Genomic DNA, 16,880 nt, shown 5'->3' on the forward strand with positions numbered 1-16,880 from the left:
GCATCACAATCATGAACGGCTGTTAATTATTCAACGCAAACAAAACCACCTTCAATTGAGGCACATCAGTAGTATTAGCTAGAATGTTAGCTATGACTCATTGGCAGTTAATCAGCATTTTGATTTGATCTGCCTGCATTATACTGCCCCCTAACGGCCAAGGCTTGCATAGCAGAAGTAGACCTGTTGAATACAGTAGTTTTTCTTTTTTTCTGCTTGTATACAGGGAGGACGCTCAAGCTCCGAAGCGAGTGTCGTGGGCCAAGAGCAACACAGGCTCAGACATCGTGTCCAAAAACGGCACGTTGTCATCCATCGCCACCAGCCCTCGGCCCGGAGATCACCACCACCACCGCCAGCCCACCTTCCACTACCCCTACTCGCCCTCGTCCACCACTGACGCGGGCTCCGTCATCAACGCCTACCAGCTCCGCCCGGGCGAGGCCAACACCCTGCGTGGCCTGCCGGGCTACAACGCGGGCGGGACGCCGTCGCGTAAAAACAAACGCCCCCCCGTCGCCAACGGGGGCCCGCCCCAGGTGGTCCGCATGCCCCCCGCCAGGACGGAGGGGGCTCAGCCTCAGACGCCGCCCGCCTTCACGGCGTCACCGCGGGCCAGCTCGTCGTCCACGCTGACCCGGGCGGGCACGGTGGCCGTTATGGTGCCTGCGCAAAGCCAAGCTGGCTCCCTAGTGTAGCCTGTAATTGGACAGGAAGGAGGGGGCGGGCTCTAACGTTTTTTCTGCCTTGTAATTGGACTTCTCTATGACCTCCTGCAAGGACATTCTGCTTATTCATACTACTGACTCGGCACATTTTTAATTTTCACTCCAGATGTTTTTAGTTTTTTGAAGCGCAAACAGCTTAGGTTAGTTTTCAGGCACATTCTCGTTGATGTTTCTCAGGCTTAGAAAAAAAGGCTCCAACTAAGAGCAAAGAAAAACAAAAACCACAAAATGACAATTCAGGTTTTTCTATAGAATGGAAAGGTCATGGAGCATTGTATGTGTTGCCTGTGATGGTAGACAGAATGTAAGCAAAAAGAAAAATAGTGAACATAGTTGACGGTGTTGGACTGTTGTTGATGATTACTGACAGCTAAAGGTGTATTCAAGGATCTTTTGTTGCTGTGTCTTCCGGGTGGATCATCTTAACGATTGGTTCTCGATCCTGTCAATCAATCTGACACTACGGCGTTGTGCGTGCTCGTTCCTAGCTGCTGCATTGTAACGCGCGGTGGCTGATTAGCCATGGACGGCGCAGCTGGATAGCAAAAATGGAACAAAGGAACTGGAAGTCCGCATGCTTACTTTATTAAAAGGGAAACAAAAGCAGAGGGCTTCTCGGCGCTACCACGCGTCACGATTAAGCGTACATGTCCACGGCGTCAAATGCATTGACGGCCAAAACGAAAAAGTGCTGCATAGGCACAGCAAAAACAAGGAGGCGCCACCCTGTGGCGCGGTGCCACACTACGGATTGTTACAGCATGCACACTTCTAGTGTTTGTAACATGTTGCCGGTGAACTTCGGACTCAGCCATTCATCGTTGTAGCTCCACCGATCCCACCAGATACTTTGAAAATGGCCGAGAGCCGCGAGCAGGAGAGCTGGTAGGATGGTCTTCTGCATGCGCATTTTTATTTTTTTTAAAGTGACAAACGGATGTTTGGCTTCAACTTTTTGAGAAAATCCTTGAATACACCTTTAATGTATGGGTCTGGAGACATCCCATAATAGGCCCTGCTTTCTGCTGGTTGTGTAGTGGAATTTATACTACTGAAAAATGTTGTGTACATATGGTGTTATTTGCAAATGGTGAGCAGCTACATGTAGCATTTGAAATACACTTTGGGATGGTTGGCAGTTGTTTTCCAATTTAAAAAAAAAAGTGTTACATTGGTTGTCTGTCTCCATATGTGCTCTGTGACTGACTGGTGACCAATCCTTCTGCCGCAGTCAGCTGGGATAGGTTCCAGCTCACTGCAACTCTGCATAGGATTCAGTATAGATTGGGTAGATTATAGCATTAACGGAGCAGATTTATTGCATATGTCAAGGCTGCTTAAATTTACTTTATTTTCAATGGGGAAGATTAAAAATTGCTATGTTACTGCTCTTGCCTCTTATGTGTGAACCTCTGACAAACCAGAGGTATTTTGTAGTACCAAGACTGACCTGTGTGAGGTAGTATGGTGTCATGGCATTCAAACTGCCAGAAAACACAAAGAAGAAATGGAAGACGCTAGGCTAATATTTAGCTAATGTAGAAGCTACATAACAGTTGCAAACACTTCTCCTTTTCATTTGTATTGTGGTGAATTGAATGACTTGTGAGATACGTCATACAAACTAATATTCCACTATTTGTGTACCGCAATTGTTCAGTTTCACTTCACAATCAGTGTCCTTGGCTCAGGCCGACTTTGATGTTGACCACACAAAGATTTGCTATCATAAATGTTGAACAACTGTTTAGCTAGCAGATAAAGGATGGAAAATGATAATCATACTACACCTCACACCACCGGATAATCGCTCAGGATAATCTTTTCGGCAAAGAAGAATCGGGTCCTTGATCAGATGGGGCGAGGGTAGGTAAAAAACTCAAATTTGTGTCTATCTTAAGTGGCCAGCTAGGTTATTAAGCTAGTTGTCTAGCATGTTAATCCTACCTACAGTTTAGCTCAAGTTAATGCTTGGTTTTCAATTTTTTCCCCTTCAAATTAAAAACTGGATTGAAGAATTTCTCAATGTTGAGAACTTCTGTACCCACAACTGTGTTGTATTGAGTTTAAAAACTGCCCAGTAGCACTTGTGCCATAGCTTAGATACAGCACGTGGCTGACATCATTCATTGAAAACGAAGATTTTGCTTTTTATTACAGTTCAGTAACGACAAAAAGTGTGAGAAAATAAAAACATTGGATAAGGCCACCTAATGACGCAAATTAAACGTGAAATTATACAAACATATTGGAGTGACTAATTCCTGAGATGCTAACATGCTAGTAACAGAAATCCCCAGCAAAGTGACAGTACTCGATTAGACTCATTACAGAATATCTGTTTTTTTTTTTAAGACCCAAATGGTTGCAGTCCGACCCCAAACGCAAAACTTCCAGGGCCTTGCCGAAGTACTTGGTTGGTTATAACGTTCATCTTGTCTTCTACTTTATACTGTCACACAGTAACACAAAATGGCAGTCTCTACTCAAAGGACTCGCATCAGGACTCCATCAGAAGACTGCGTGAGATGATCATCCTCATCACCTCGTTGGTTCCTGTGGAGAAACGTGCAATTGGTCGTTAGAGAGCTTCGGAAACATCAGTAGCATCACAGTTGACGTACTGGCTGACCTTCTAAGATCTGATGCACGCGGATGTCGCGCACAAACTGCTGCACGGCGTAGTCCTTCAGGTAGCCGTAGCCTCCGTGCATCTGGAGAGCCTGGTTGCAGATCTGAGCAGGTACAAAAGAACGATACAATGATGACTTAGACGTGACACGAATGCACTAAACTGAATTTACAACCTAAATTGGAAAATTTGCTTCATGTAAAGGTTCATTTTGCATCGTTTCTCTTGACTGAACTACAACGAAAAATACTCATTCACTGCCATTGACGGCTACAGACGTCAAAAATTCATTTGGACTATTTCTATTAGTTTAACATTTTTTTTCTACTTTTGTTAACAAGAGTATGAAAACCTAGATTTTTTTTTTTTTTTAAATACAAATGTGTGATTAATTGTACTATTGAAGTCATGCGATTAATTACAATTTAAAAAATGTAATCGCCTGATGCGACTTTTATATTATAAAAAATTCGGGGCGTCAGGCGATTAAAAATGTTAATCTGTAAATGATATCTGTTCTAAATGTACAATACAAAAATATAGGTTTTCATACTCTTGTTAACAAAAGCATAATTTTTTTTTAAACTAATAGAAATAGTTCAAATGAATTTTTGACGTCAATGGCAGTGAATGAGCTAATTGTGAATATACCGTTCACTGACAAAGGCAATAAAATCGATTCTCATTCCCACTGAAGGTCCTGGTACTAAATGCACGGCCCGCCACTGATTCAGGTCCAGTAAATACTCACATTGAAGCAGTGGTCCGTGGCAAAGAGTTTGGCCATAGAGCACAGCTGCACGGCGTCCGCTCGTTGCTCCTGAAGCGCTACCGCGGCCTGACGTACCAAAAGGCGAGACGCCACCAAATCGGTAGCCATTTCTGCCAGTTTGAACTGAAGGAACTGCACATACATGTGTTAAAATCAGTGTAAAAATACACATATAGTACAGTGAGATTATTATTATTATTATTTTTATATTGGCGGGAATGGGCCTCCATATCAAAGGCCTTTCAGTGCTACTGACCTGGTTGTTGGAGAGCGTCTCCCCAAATTGCTTCCGCACCAACAGGTGGTCCCGAGCCAGCTGGACGGAGGCGTGGGCCGCGCCCAGAGAACACGAAGCTGTTTAAAAGGTACGTTTAATGTTACTGAAAGCCAAAATGTTAACATTTGAGCGCAAAATCAAGTATGTGTTATGGTATAAACATTTAAATATGGATTTTAAAAAAGATGTACATGGAAATACAACAAAGTTGTTTTATGTCAGAAGAATTCTTAAATAAGAGTTTCATAAAGGGGGAAAAAAATCTAAATTTGACATGAATAAAGTTGTAATTTAAGGATTAAGAAACTTCTAAGAAAATGTACGAAATTAGAAAAACGTCAATCAGAAAATAAGCCCCAATTTGATTAGAATATTGTCAAAAATTTTTTTGAAGAATAAATTCATAATATAACCAGAAAATAAGTTAAAATGTTGTATATGTTGTATATGTAATGTTGTAGTTGTATATTTATGACAGAATTATCTGAGAGTAAATTTGTAATCATATAATAATAATTTTGTAATTATTTTGTGGTAAAAAAAAAAATCATAATTGTGTAAAAATGTCATTTCATGAGAATGAAGTGATATTACGATCATACTTTGCAAAATATCACGAGAATGTACACTAGTACTATGCATGTCCAGTAGATATACATAAAATACATTCAAAAAATGTGCACACCCCTGCCAGCTTTGATGATATAGAAAAATGAGACCAAGATACTTTTTTGTCAATTTCTTCCCCAGATTTAATATGACCTATATAACCCGTACAACTCTTGAAACACTTTTTTTTTTACAATTGAAACACATTTTTAATTAAAAAAATAAAATTATTAGCCCTTTTAGAGATTCAAACCTGTGTTAAATGAAGGTCCGCACACACCTGCCACCATTTAAAGTGCCTAATATTAACCCTAAATACATTTTAGCTGTTGTGCAGTACTAAGGTTATCCTGATTTTTTTTTTTTGTGCCTAAAGGTTTTGTGCGCTTACTGATTTGGATCTGGACCTTGACTGGCATTGGGGGGGTGTGTAGACTTTTGATATTCGCAGTACATGAGAGTAATCAGCAGCATAATCTCACCAATATTAATCCTGCCTCCGTTCAGTCCTTTCATGGCAATTGTGAAACCTTGACCTTCAACTCCCAGCAGGTTGCTGACAGGAACAGCACAATCCTCAAACATGACGGCCCTGGTGGGCTGCGAGTTCCATCCCATCTGAGGAACACATCGAGTCAGCAACAGCTCCACACTGAACTGGCTGTGACTGCACACTGACATCTAGTGGTCTCCTGCAGCACTACAAAAATAACATTGTGCTACCTTTTGCTCCTTTTTGCCGAAACTGAGGCCTGGTGTTCCCTTTTCCACTACGAGACACGAGATGCCTTTCGGACCTTTGGCCCCTGTGCGACACATGACCACGTAAATGTCAGACTCGCCGCCTCCACTGATGAACGCCTGGAATCACAAGGAAGGAGAGGGACATTGAACAATTCTTTAAAAATACTATTCTTTTGTATTGGTGCAAAAAAAAAAAAAATAGTTGAGTGTACTGTCTACTAAAATGTTTATTATTTAGTCCCTTAAAAAAATCTGAATGAAAATACAACCAATTGTTCAGATCTGGAAGTAATTTTATCCCCCCCCAAAAGAAATCATGAAATTAGAATTACCGGTAATCTGTTCCATTGTCTCAATTGTTGTAAAAAAAAGGTAAAAGGATGGAAATGTAATAAGATGTTTTCACCCTCTAATGTGGGCAGTGCATGGAGTCAGATGATGATGATGAAAGTTTTACCTTGGAACCATTCAAGACGTAATGGTCGCCTTGGCGCTGCGCACTCGTCAAGAGCGACGCAGCATCGCTGCCGCTGCCTGAAATCAACAAGGAGACGTTCAAGTGATGGAGTATTAAAAACGGTATCGGTTAGGAGTAGTATTGTAAGTAACTGACCGGGTTCAGTAAGGCAATAAGAGGCGAACTTCTCCATGGAACAAAGTTGAGGACAGATTCTTTGCCTCTGCTCCTCACTGCCAAAGCTGTCAATCATCCAGGCGCACATGCTGCATGCAAATGACACGTTAGGTACACCTGCACATCTGAATGGCAGCCAATACAACAAGCTGCATCAAGAATTGGGTACATGTATTAACGCAACAGAATGTTTATTTTTGTTATTGTAGTTTTTGCGCCATATTGAAAACGTTTTCTAATAATAACCAAACTATTACAACCAGCTCTCAGTTGACCTTAGTTGAACAAATAGAGGTACAGTATTTATTTTATAGTTATTTAATTTAGTAAATATTTTTTTAGCTTTTTAAAAAATATACTAGTCAAATATTTTGAGGAATTGTTTTATTAATCCCTTGAGAAATTAACACAAATATTTTTCATAAATGTAATCTAAATGTAACTTTAATTTGACTAACAAACATTTTTTTGCTTAATTATATAAAATACTAGCATCATATCTCATAAATTCCAAATACAGTTATTGTCATTTATTTACATGTATGTATGTATTTACAGAAATGGGTCAAAATGCCCCCCCTCCCCAAAAATGTTGAGTGACTTTTTTTGTCTGTTGTTTTAAAACATTTGCAGCGCCATATATTGTATAAAACCCAAAATAATGGATGGATGGATAAATATAAACATAACACCATAATTAGATTATATCTTTGATGTATAATCTTAAATAAGCAATCAAACCAAATAAACACATTACTACTTAAACAGTACCAGAAGCTCAAAATGCCCAAATTTGGCATTGGCAAAGAAGATTTGGCAAAATTGTCAGCTCGTCCCACAAACGCATGTTTCTTGCAAATGTGGCACCATTTAAAAGAGAACAAAAAACAACAACAACACATACATCAATAAGAAAAACTATTATACTATTTATACAGACTTCATTATGAGTATGAAGCGAATAAAGGTAAAGATAAGGGGGAAAAAAAGGGATTTCACTATATTCTGTTTATTAAAGACGCTTTATGAATCGTAGATGTTTTTGTCTCAGCTCTTACTACATTTGAAATGTTGCACTGTGAAGAGTCACTATTTTGAAGTATACATACTTGTGGATACTGATGTAGGCGGTGGTGCTGACGCATCCGGTGGACAAGGCTTCGAAGATGACCGATGTGTCCAGGCGAGACAGACCGGAACCCCCCACGTCCGGCTGTACATAAATGCCCCCGAAGCCCAGCTGGGCTGCCTTGCGCATGGTCTCCACTGGGAACACTTCCTTATGGCAAAAGCAGACAATATTAAACTACTTAGTTAAGATGAGGAATGGTTATGTGCTGCTGCTTTGGTTAGCAACTGCGTTGATATTGGCTTTGTTGTGTACACACATAGCTTCTAGTGTATAAAATTCAGATCATAATGCTTACCTTTATTGTGGGAAAGGGAAGGTATTTATTTAGGGAGGTGTTAATTTTAGGGTTTTCAACCAACCTTTTGGTCCCACTCTGCCATGTGCGGCGCCATTTCATTGGCCGCAAAGTCAAAGGCCACTTTCTGGAATTCCTTCTGTTCATCTGTGAGGCCGTGAGAAGCTGGAATGATAAAAATGCACAATACAAATTAGTTGCAATTCTTTGCAAGGCAAGGCATTAACAAAAAAAAAAAAAGTAAGGACTTCATGTACAGATTTGGCGTGTGGTCATGAGACAGCCTTGCTCAGTTTGATTGGTGAAATGGAGTCAAACATTGCCAGTGGTTATGTTGGATTGGTAAAACAGTCATGATGTGACACAAGGAGTCACTCTGATGAACCAAAACACACAATAATACAAAAATAGTAGTTGAACGAAATCTATCTCAGTGTAGTGGAGATGTTTATTTCACAAAAATTACTCAAGAAAAAGTAAACATGATGTTGCATTAAAACTACTCTGACAAGTACAATGATTTCAAAAAGTTATTTAAGTCAAAATTAATGGAGTAAATGTGTTTTTTTTTTAGCTAACAACAGTTAAACAGCTGTCCTTTTTGTCTGGGTAAGGACATTCCAAAAATAAAAATAATAATAACTAAATAAAAACAAATGGGGGTGGCGTTATGAGGGGTGCAGCTCTCTCTGACCAATGAAAGAAGGAGAGCCTCTTGCCAATGACATTTAAGTTAAAGGTACATTTAAACTGCGATTGGCTGGCAACCCCCCCACCCCTGCGACCCCTGTGGGGAAAAGTGTTTCAGAAAATGGATGGCTGGATGGATGGGTACATTTAAACATGGCCGAAATGCATTCAAAGTTCATAAAACGGCATTTAAAACGCATATCGATCATTTTATAGACAGGTGTTGGTAAACTAACGTGAAACCAGCCTTACATTCTACCACAGTTACGTAAATGAATATTTTAATGACGATCGTTGCTAAATTTATGCGTGCTATTTTGCGTGGACTTACGGTCGATACACGTAGCTATCCCTCGTCTCGGTGCACTTCTACCGGCGAATAAACGGCTTCTCCTGCCGATGTTCTCTGTCAGCCGCGCCAGTCTTACTAGTTTACAAGCCGCCATGTTTTTCCCCCCAGTCACCGTTGTGTAACGTACAGCCCGGTGTTGCGGGTGCTGCCGGGATTGGTAGTTCTGTTTCTGAAACCAACACTAAGGGACGCCCCTCCGCCTCTTTCAGTGACGTCACGCGTTTCGGATTTGCGCGGGTTTTAATGGCCGCTTGTTGATGTGACAGCTACTGACTTTAAAAGGTATGATTAGCATTCTTTTTAGCTCATTTATGTACATAATTAACCGACCACAGCTACATTTTAAACCCACTAAGCCTTAATATTATGCCTCATGGTTTGCCGGACCTGTAAATAAGCATTCACGCCAACACTAATCGAGGAAAAGCACGTTTTCACATAACAACATGGGCTCATTTGTGAGGTTAAGTATTCATTTCCGCTTTAGAAGGAGCAATGTTGTAAGTGTTGTACTGTTTGTTAAGTAATACTCAATTTATACTACTACTGAAATTAATAAACGTCAAGCGAGCTTTTAAACTGTTTTAGCAAATGTATGAAAACCAATACAACAGTCTTGATTGTAAAGGTGATATATTGTTCTCAGTTTGCATTGCATCCATTTTCTAAGATTTTTTTTGTGTCTCACCTATGAATCTAAATAATTAACAATTATATCTCAAACACTCACCATGCAATTCTAAAAACTGCTATAACAGCCCTAAAAGTTAATCTCACCAGTGCTCATAACTTAAAATAATAAACTTGTTGATGATACATGCAGTGTGGACCAATAAAAAAAGAAAAAAAATCCCCTGCCTAAATTCTAAACATTGAGTGTATGCTGATGACATTGGTGGTTAAAGTCCATAAAAGACATGTAAGATTCTTATAGTTTGTTTGTTACAGAAGAGAATCAATGCCTCCAAAGAAGAGATTGAGAAATTTAAGAACACTCAATACAAGTAGGTTAAAGCAAATTGTCTAGTGCAACATTTTGTACGGTATGATTAAAAGTACATTCTGCATAACACAGATGGGGACACTAAAGAAGAGGTCGGTTCTTCTCCAAAACCGAGCCTCAAGAGGAAGGCTTCATCTTCTGCGATGGCTTTGGAGGGTGCGAGCACTGAGCAATATTGTCGCTGGCTCATGAAGTCTGAGCCAGAGAGCCGTTTTGAGAACGGCATTGACGTCAAGGTAAAGTACAAAATAACTATTCTACGCAGTGCTTGCAAACATCTCATCGTCATCAAATCTACAGTTTGGAATTGAGGACCTGAAGGCTTTGCCCGATCAGACCAGCTGTTGGGACGGTGTCCGCAACTATCAGGTAGAGATGGAAAAGTGTTGTTTTTTTTTTCATCAAAAGATTAACTCCTATTTTGTATAACACTGCAAAAAATGTGTCTCTATTATCACACAAGTCTTGTTCTGTCTTGGTCAGGCACGCAACTTCATGCGTCAAATGAAAGAGGGCCAGTTGGCCTTCTTCTACCACAGCAACTGCAAAGAACCCGGCATAGCAGGAATCATGAAAGTAAGATTTCAAGCTAGGATGTACAGTATAATACAAAGTATTGTACTTACTGAGCGCCATTGTTATTAAGTGCCATTTCTTCTCTATCTGTCTAGATCGTGAAGGAAGCGTATGTGGACCACACTCAATTTGACAAGAAAGATGTTCATTATGATGCGAGCAGCAAGCCAGAGAATCCCAAGTGGAGCATGGTAAGAGGATGCGCTTCGAGACAGTACAGAAATAATAATAATTTAAAAAATAATAAACGCCAAACAATTATTGAGAAAATAAGATATCACATCATCTCATGTGACTTTGAAAAACTAGTGTTTTTTTGTTTATTTTCTAATAATTTATATTGTACTTCCTCAATTTGAGGATCTCTTTTTTTGGCTTTTTGGATCATATAAGGTATTGAATATAACATTGATGAACATTGAAAGTTCCCCTTTATTGAATAATATCAAATACAAGCACAAATAATGGAGGGGGGGGGGGGTAAAAGTGATTATAAATACATCAATTGTTTTAAAATGGTCAAGATAAAAAAAATATTAAAATCTCTGTTGCCTAATCCAGATTAAACTTTATTTGACATGACAACTTTTAACCATGCACACAAATATAAATTAAGATGATTTTTTTAAAAACTAAAAATCATATCATAATCAACATTTGAATTGCTGCTGCCTAAATGGATTTACATCATTTTTTGTGGTTTAACCATAAAGATTTAAATGTATTTAATCATTGTTAAGGATAGCTACTAAGGACTCAACTCCTAAAAGTAAATGAAAATTGATCCATCCATTCATCCATAAGACGAGAACAAATCCTAATGCAAATAGATGAGGTGGATGACGCTGAGGGTGTTCCTGGCTCTCAGGTGGATGTGCAGTACCAAAGAATGTTGAAACGTTTTCTTCCCCTGGCCGAACTCAAAGAGTACCACCTGCAACATATGACCAAGGGGGGTCCTCTGAAGGACGTCATGCTCTTCACCAGGGCACGGCTGTCCGTGCAGCCTCTCACTGCTGGTAATTCATTAGCTCATTTCAAATTTGGTATCAGCGTAGCTGCCAACATGTTTTTTTTTTTTATCATCCCTGCAGAGGAATTTGACTTTGTTCTGAACTTGGAGGATCAAGAACCGCTGTGACTAATCTCAAGTTTTATACAGTGTGACATAGTGATGTTTGTTCGTTGTAAAACGTTTGGGGTGGAAAGATAAATAACACAACAATGAAAAATAAATGTGACTTTTTTTTCATTTAGCATAAATTTATTTGACAATTGGGTACAATGAATCAGTCATAAGCGCTTTGCAAAAAGATCTAAATAGTTCTACTTTAATTCTTCTCTGCTTTAAAAGACTAAAATCATGTTTGGAGGCAGGAGGACACGCACGTGTGTAAACCAAACTAAACACCTGGACGTGGCGGACTAATAATACCGCCGGAATGCCGACTTGAACCGCTCTAATTTACACATCCACGCTCGCTGGACGACACTTGAGTGCATTTCACATTTCGGAGTTCTTCATAACTGGAATGTTGCTTGTTCAAAGTTCTAAATCAGTTAGCCGTAAAAGGATTAGGAGTACGCACGGAATGGCATTAGCGTGAAAATCGGAGGAATTACAATGCGTGAGGTGATTTAGGTTGATTCTGTCTCGAAAAAAAAGAAAGAAAAAAAGACAAAGCGAGGAGGGTATAACTCCAGTCCAGTCTCCTTGAATCGTCATCCTTCTGACAGTCGCTGCCTCATGGAGACCCTCGGTCCAGTCGAAGTCGGGGCTCGTACCCGCTGTCTTCCTTGGCGCACTGCTCCAACGCGCTCTCTGAGGCGGCCGAACCCTCGTAGCGCTGGGAGGCGATTGCGGCCTGGTGGGACATGCTCTTCCTCACCACGTCACCTTTCCGCCACAGTGTGATCTCCTGGGAATATACAAGGGTAAAGTTGATGCATACTGTGGGCATGTCATTAATATATGTCGACTGTGGGTGTGTGAAGCCCTTAAAGACTCTTTTGTGATTAAGGGCTATATACAGTAAATAAACTTGACTTGGTACATTTGCCTGTCATTGGTGCAGGCAGTGTGGGTTCACTACCCATTTGTCTCTATACGATGAATGTATGCCAGATTTTCGTAATATAAGAAAATAAGACCATGAAAAAATTATTTCTATTTTTCCGCACCATTGTGACCTATAACGGCGTATTAGGGCCTCATAAATATATTTTTTAGAGGGGGTCTAATATTCTGAGGAAAAAAAATAATCACAAATTTACGAGAAATAAACTCGCAGATTTGTGACAAGTGGCAATTTTTAATAAATAAATAAATAAATTCATGAGACGTAGCGTAGCTATAATCTGGACGAGGTGCTGGCTTTTGTCTACCAGGAGCTATTAACGTGAAGATTCATTGGTGGTTAAAGGCTGAATGGAGACTGATTTCTAAACTTAACTCGTTACACACGGCAAGCTACAGCGATCACACTACCTGACCCCCTATCAGCTGACTAACACTAACCAATCAGAAGCTAGCAGACTTTAGGTAAATGCAAGCGAATGACTGAGAACAGCAGATTCAACACATCTGGTGCTGGTGGTGATATGAAAGAGGTCCGAATGCGGACATTACAGAAGGTTCTCGGAGCCCGAAATGCTGTTTGGCTCAGTGCGAAAGAATGTGTTACTAGCGCCCAACCGATATGGATTATTATTTTTTTTAGCTGATTGTGATATTTGGCATCTTAGCACTTCTTGATGATCACATGGAAAAACATTTTCCTCATTTTTCAGTTTGCGAGGTCCCCAAAGCAGAAATATGCGTGACTTTAAGAAAAGTGAAAATGCACTTCGTATGGCTACCTGCTGTTTGAAGTAGCGCCTCTCCTCCTCGTCGATCAGCACCAGATTCAGGTAGTAGCGCACTGAGAACTTCTTGTTGATGTCTCGCATGGTGGGAGTCAGGTCGTAGCCGGCCAGAAACAGCCGGATGGGGATAGACTCGCCTAAAAAAACACACAATTTGAAAAGCCCTCACAGTAAACCATCACAAGACGACGAAATCTCCAAAGCCGAATGTCCCTTAATATCAACAATTTGGACTTCAAACAAAAATATTATCGGAAAGTATGCCTCAGAAATCAAACAAAACGTAAGCGGTACACAGTAGAGTAGTTTACTATTTGTCTTTATTAGGCTTAACCAGCTGGCCGATTTAATCGACCATTATTAGCTCTCTCAGGATGGGCTCTTTTTTTTTTTAAATATACATTAAAACATAAGGCAATTTTGGAAGATCCACTGTATTTAATAATAATAATAATTGTCGTTGATGAAAACAGTTGTATTTTTAATCAGTTTTTACCCCTGACTGGTGCTCCGTCCATAATCTCGTACTTGGCGATGGTGTCGTTTTCATGGTACACGCTGGGGCCTGTGCCGGTCGTCTCCCGCTTAATAATGTCGATCTCCATGTGCTTTATCTTAATCCTCACCAGCAGGAAATAGATTTTCCCCACAATGACGTCTTTTAGGTGGTATCTGTCAGAGGGAGAAGTAGTATGTAATCACGCTACAACTTTATGTACCACACAATCCATTGTGATACAATTCATGTGCAAAGCTACGAGCTACAGTATTATTTGTCTCACTTGGATTTGTTGTACTCAAACTCAATGTGGAGACAGTCCTCGATGCCGACTTCCATTTTAATGGAGGAGTTAAGTTCGGGATACGTGCTTAACGTGTGCACCACAATGTCCAACTCTTTGCTGATGTCATTAAGTCTTCGGATCACGGTCGCGCGCAGGAAGTACCTGCGCACAAGGGGGCGGACTTACTGTAGGTTTTCCACATAAACATTTTGAGAGGTCGCTACAGTTTCTGAAGCGTTACCTGAGTTTGACATTCTGGCCCGTGTAAGACTCGTAGGGCTTTTCCACATGAGTGAACTCGAAATCGAATGTCTGCGACTGGGTCATCTCACCAGGCCTCGCCAAGTCTTTCACCAGGGACACAAACTCGTGGTGGTTCCCTCTGTCGTAATATAGCTCTGAAAACACAAAGCACTATGGTATTGACCCAATTGTATTCCTCTCGACATTATGCCAGTTTCCCTTAGCAACATGAACGTCGGTAGGCACATCCGTCATGAGCTGACCCACAACAAAGTCTCAAGATCACATGCCTGAAAAGAAACCAGAAGTCAGCCATTTTGGTATGAAGTGGCCATTTTTGGCTGGGTGGATGCAGTCGGTAAAATAGATGTTGGGTATAGCAGGCTGTTCTGCACAAGGTACTTCTGATGAGCAACGCAGCACTTCTAGGAGGATCGTAATTCCGAATCCACAAATATGCCAATTCACGTTTTTGTTTTTTTCCTGGGAGCCCATCCGTGGTTATTTGCTGAAAATGTCATCCATTAGCTATTTTGTGCTCATGCCAAAGTAATAAATGTAATCTTTGGCATCATCTGGTGGAATCTTGTTTTGTTGTAGGGAGGTCCTTGAATGCACCACATGTACGATCATAAATGAAACAGTAAGTTTCTGTTTGTGTAATCCACATTGTTGTTACAATTTGTCAGTATTTTTGGGTGTGTAAAAAGATTCAAATTAGAAAAGAGTTTTGATTTGACAAACCAAATGGAATCATTACTTTTTAAAATTGTTGCATCCTTGAATTGTATCACACACCATGTATCGAGAATCACAACTAATCGTCTTTTATGAGAGCTCTCTCTAAATTTGACATTGCCGATGATGTGTTGTTTCTTTGATTTAATTAAGTTGAATAGTTTGGGCTTTGGGGAACTTTTACAAGTTGTTGCATATTATAAACATGACAAAAACTACAGCCGTATCATACTGGATCGAATCAGAATCCCACTAAATCGAATTGGACAGTATCGTTACATTCGTGTCGTACCCCATAATAATAATCGTATCGAATTGTCGTGTGGAGAGACACACATCTACTGTATTCCCTAATCCCTAACATTTTCTATTGTGTTTTTACCTCTGAATAGGAGGTAAAAAAGGGGGATTGTGAGAAATTTATCATTTATATGCATGTAAACATGAAAATGTGACTTTAATCATGTCGTGTAAAGTGCTTGTGCATATATTTGTGCATATATGATGTCATGTTAGTTTGTGCAAGTGTTATTTAGGTAGTAGTATGCCATCTAGTAATATTATTGATAAGCCCCGTGTGAAAATGGTTTGTTTTGAGTTGAATAAGTTAGTGTACCATGAGTTCATGATTGTGTACATGCAGAGGCAGTGTTGATGCTTTATGATCCTTTGTTTTATTTGCATTGCTGCCATCTTGTGGCATCTACGCAATTACAAGCAACCCCCTTGGTGGCATCAGTGATCAGCAGCTTGGTCTGGTCCCTATGCACGGTTTTCTATTTAACTTTTCTTTTTCTACATGAGTTAGATACATTGATGGGATGGGAGAGATGTGGGGTACATCAGCTTCAGGGTTGCGCTACATAAGGTCTTCTTGTGAGCTTCTTCCCTTCTACATCTACATGAGATTGATAGATGGCTGGATAGATTTTATTTCCTTACCAATCTGTCCGACAAATTCAATCTTGATGCCCTGGTGCTCCAGCCTCTTTCCGGGGCTCTTGAGCGTGACGTTGACCCTGCCGCTGACGGTCTCGCCGTCGTAGAAGAGGAAATACTTGTCTTTCTTGCCATCCTCCGTTTTGTGCTCTGCTTTCTTCCTCGTCTCGGCGTCGTTGAGCACCACGTCGATCTCAGCGTTTTGTCCGAAACTGAAGAAGCTCATTGTTGGCACCTTATGTAGCTACAGGACAAGGCCTGAAGGTTAAAATTTACCTCCAAGGGCCGCGGCACGCTTTTTAAATTGTAGACGTATTTGTAATGCAAACGCGTTAAGTGTCCATGTCCAATTGCGGTAGCGACGGAGCGAAAAATGATAACGCTACGCGCGGCTTAAAAGAAGACACCATCGATTAAAAAAGAAAAAAAAAGTGTGTGGAGGGGGGCTTATTTTTCTACCCGCAATTTTCTCCCGTAAATATGCATTCAAATTCTGCTTAGCCACGCAAAACACACTCGCCACGTAAATATCGTAATATTATTTTTGTTCCGGTAAGAGAACGTCGCGTATGTTATCAAGTATTCAGGAAGTAAGACATCTGGGTCGGCACTACTACTTCCGGGTAAGCACGGCTACACAATAAAATCACACAAATTGAATTTGATCCGTTGACCGGAAGTATGGCTATACAGTAAGCGCATAAACGATTCAGCTCGTCCGAAAGGGGTTCACAATCTACGTCATGCAAGGCAAAAATGAAGTTACTTTATTCAGTAAACAACTTAAACTTGCATTTACCCTACAGTGATTTTATCCGGGACGATTAAAAACTCTAGGAACAAAGATAAAGCAAACTAAAGAGCTA

The 16,880-nt window shown here is 40.3% G+C and overlaps 4 protein-coding genes across 6 annotated transcripts in view; 2 read left to right on the forward strand and 2 right to left on the reverse strand.

The window, feature by feature from the left end:
• esamb (endothelial cell adhesion molecule b) overlaps nucleotides 1–4,474 on the forward strand; it is a 60,663-nt gene extending 56,189 nt beyond the window's left edge. For both annotated transcript variants that reach the window (XM_086080163.1, XM_086080164.1), the window contains 2 exons: nucleotides 227–3,471; nucleotides 4,058–4,474. In XM_086080163.1, the coding sequence (XP_085936289.1) occupies nucleotides 227–698 (472 nt within the window). In that variant the 3' untranslated portion in view covers nucleotides 699–3,471; nucleotides 4,058–4,474. The remainder of the gene's footprint in view (nucleotides 1–226; nucleotides 3,472–4,057) is intronic.
• acad8 (acyl-CoA dehydrogenase family, member 8) lies at nucleotides 2,854–9,014 on the reverse strand. The gene is made up of 11 exons (XM_086080167.1): nucleotides 8,845–9,014; nucleotides 7,888–7,988; nucleotides 7,506–7,675; nucleotides 6,376–6,485; nucleotides 6,220–6,296; nucleotides 5,742–5,879; nucleotides 5,501–5,636; nucleotides 4,389–4,486; nucleotides 4,112–4,264; nucleotides 3,361–3,463; nucleotides 2,854–3,284 (listed from the first exon to the last, which is right to left on the reverse strand). The coding sequence occupies exons 1-11, from the start codon at nucleotides 8,957–8,959 to the stop codon at nucleotides 3,229–3,231; spliced, it is 1,257 nt and encodes a 418-aa protein (XP_085936293.1). The 5' UTR covers nucleotides 8,960–9,014; the 3' UTR covers nucleotides 2,854–3,228.
• Nucleotides 8,650–11,696, forward strand: thyn1 (thymocyte nuclear protein 1). Of its 2 annotated transcripts, none has more exons than XM_086080169.1 (8): nucleotides 8,650–9,147; nucleotides 9,800–9,869; nucleotides 9,941–10,104; nucleotides 10,169–10,237; nucleotides 10,352–10,444; nucleotides 10,540–10,635; nucleotides 11,313–11,463; nucleotides 11,539–11,696. In XM_086080169.1, exons 2-8 carry the CDS (start codon nucleotides 9,824–9,826, stop codon nucleotides 11,583–11,585), a joined length of 666 nt encoding a protein of 221 aa, XP_085936295.1. In that variant the 5' UTR covers nucleotides 8,650–9,147; nucleotides 9,800–9,823; the 3' UTR covers nucleotides 11,586–11,696. The 2 variants fall into 2 exon arrangements, with proteins under 2 accessions (XP_085936295.1, XP_085936294.1); XM_086080168.1 differs by having other exon boundaries at nucleotides 8,652–9,147; nucleotides 9,814–9,869.
• LOC147171413 (vacuolar protein sorting-associated protein 26B-like) lies at nucleotides 11,683–16,629 on the reverse strand. The gene is made up of 6 exons (XM_086080165.1): nucleotides 16,018–16,629; nucleotides 14,336–14,492; nucleotides 14,092–14,256; nucleotides 13,806–13,981; nucleotides 13,304–13,446; nucleotides 11,683–12,363 (listed from the first exon to the last, which is right to left on the reverse strand). Exons 1-6 carry the CDS (start codon nucleotides 16,238–16,240, stop codon nucleotides 12,190–12,192), a joined length of 1,038 nt encoding a protein of 345 aa, XP_085936291.1. The 5' UTR covers nucleotides 16,241–16,629; the 3' UTR covers nucleotides 11,683–12,189.
• Nucleotides 16,630–16,880: the final 251 nt, after the last annotated feature.

Source organism: Leptonotus elevatus, chromosome 7, assembly GCF_054856555.1.
Source record: "Leptonotus elevatus isolate MCC_2025b chromosome 7, RoL_Lele_1.0, whole genome shotgun sequence".
Lineage (NCBI taxonomy): Eukaryota > Metazoa > Chordata > Actinopteri > Syngnathiformes > Syngnathidae > Leptonotus > Leptonotus elevatus.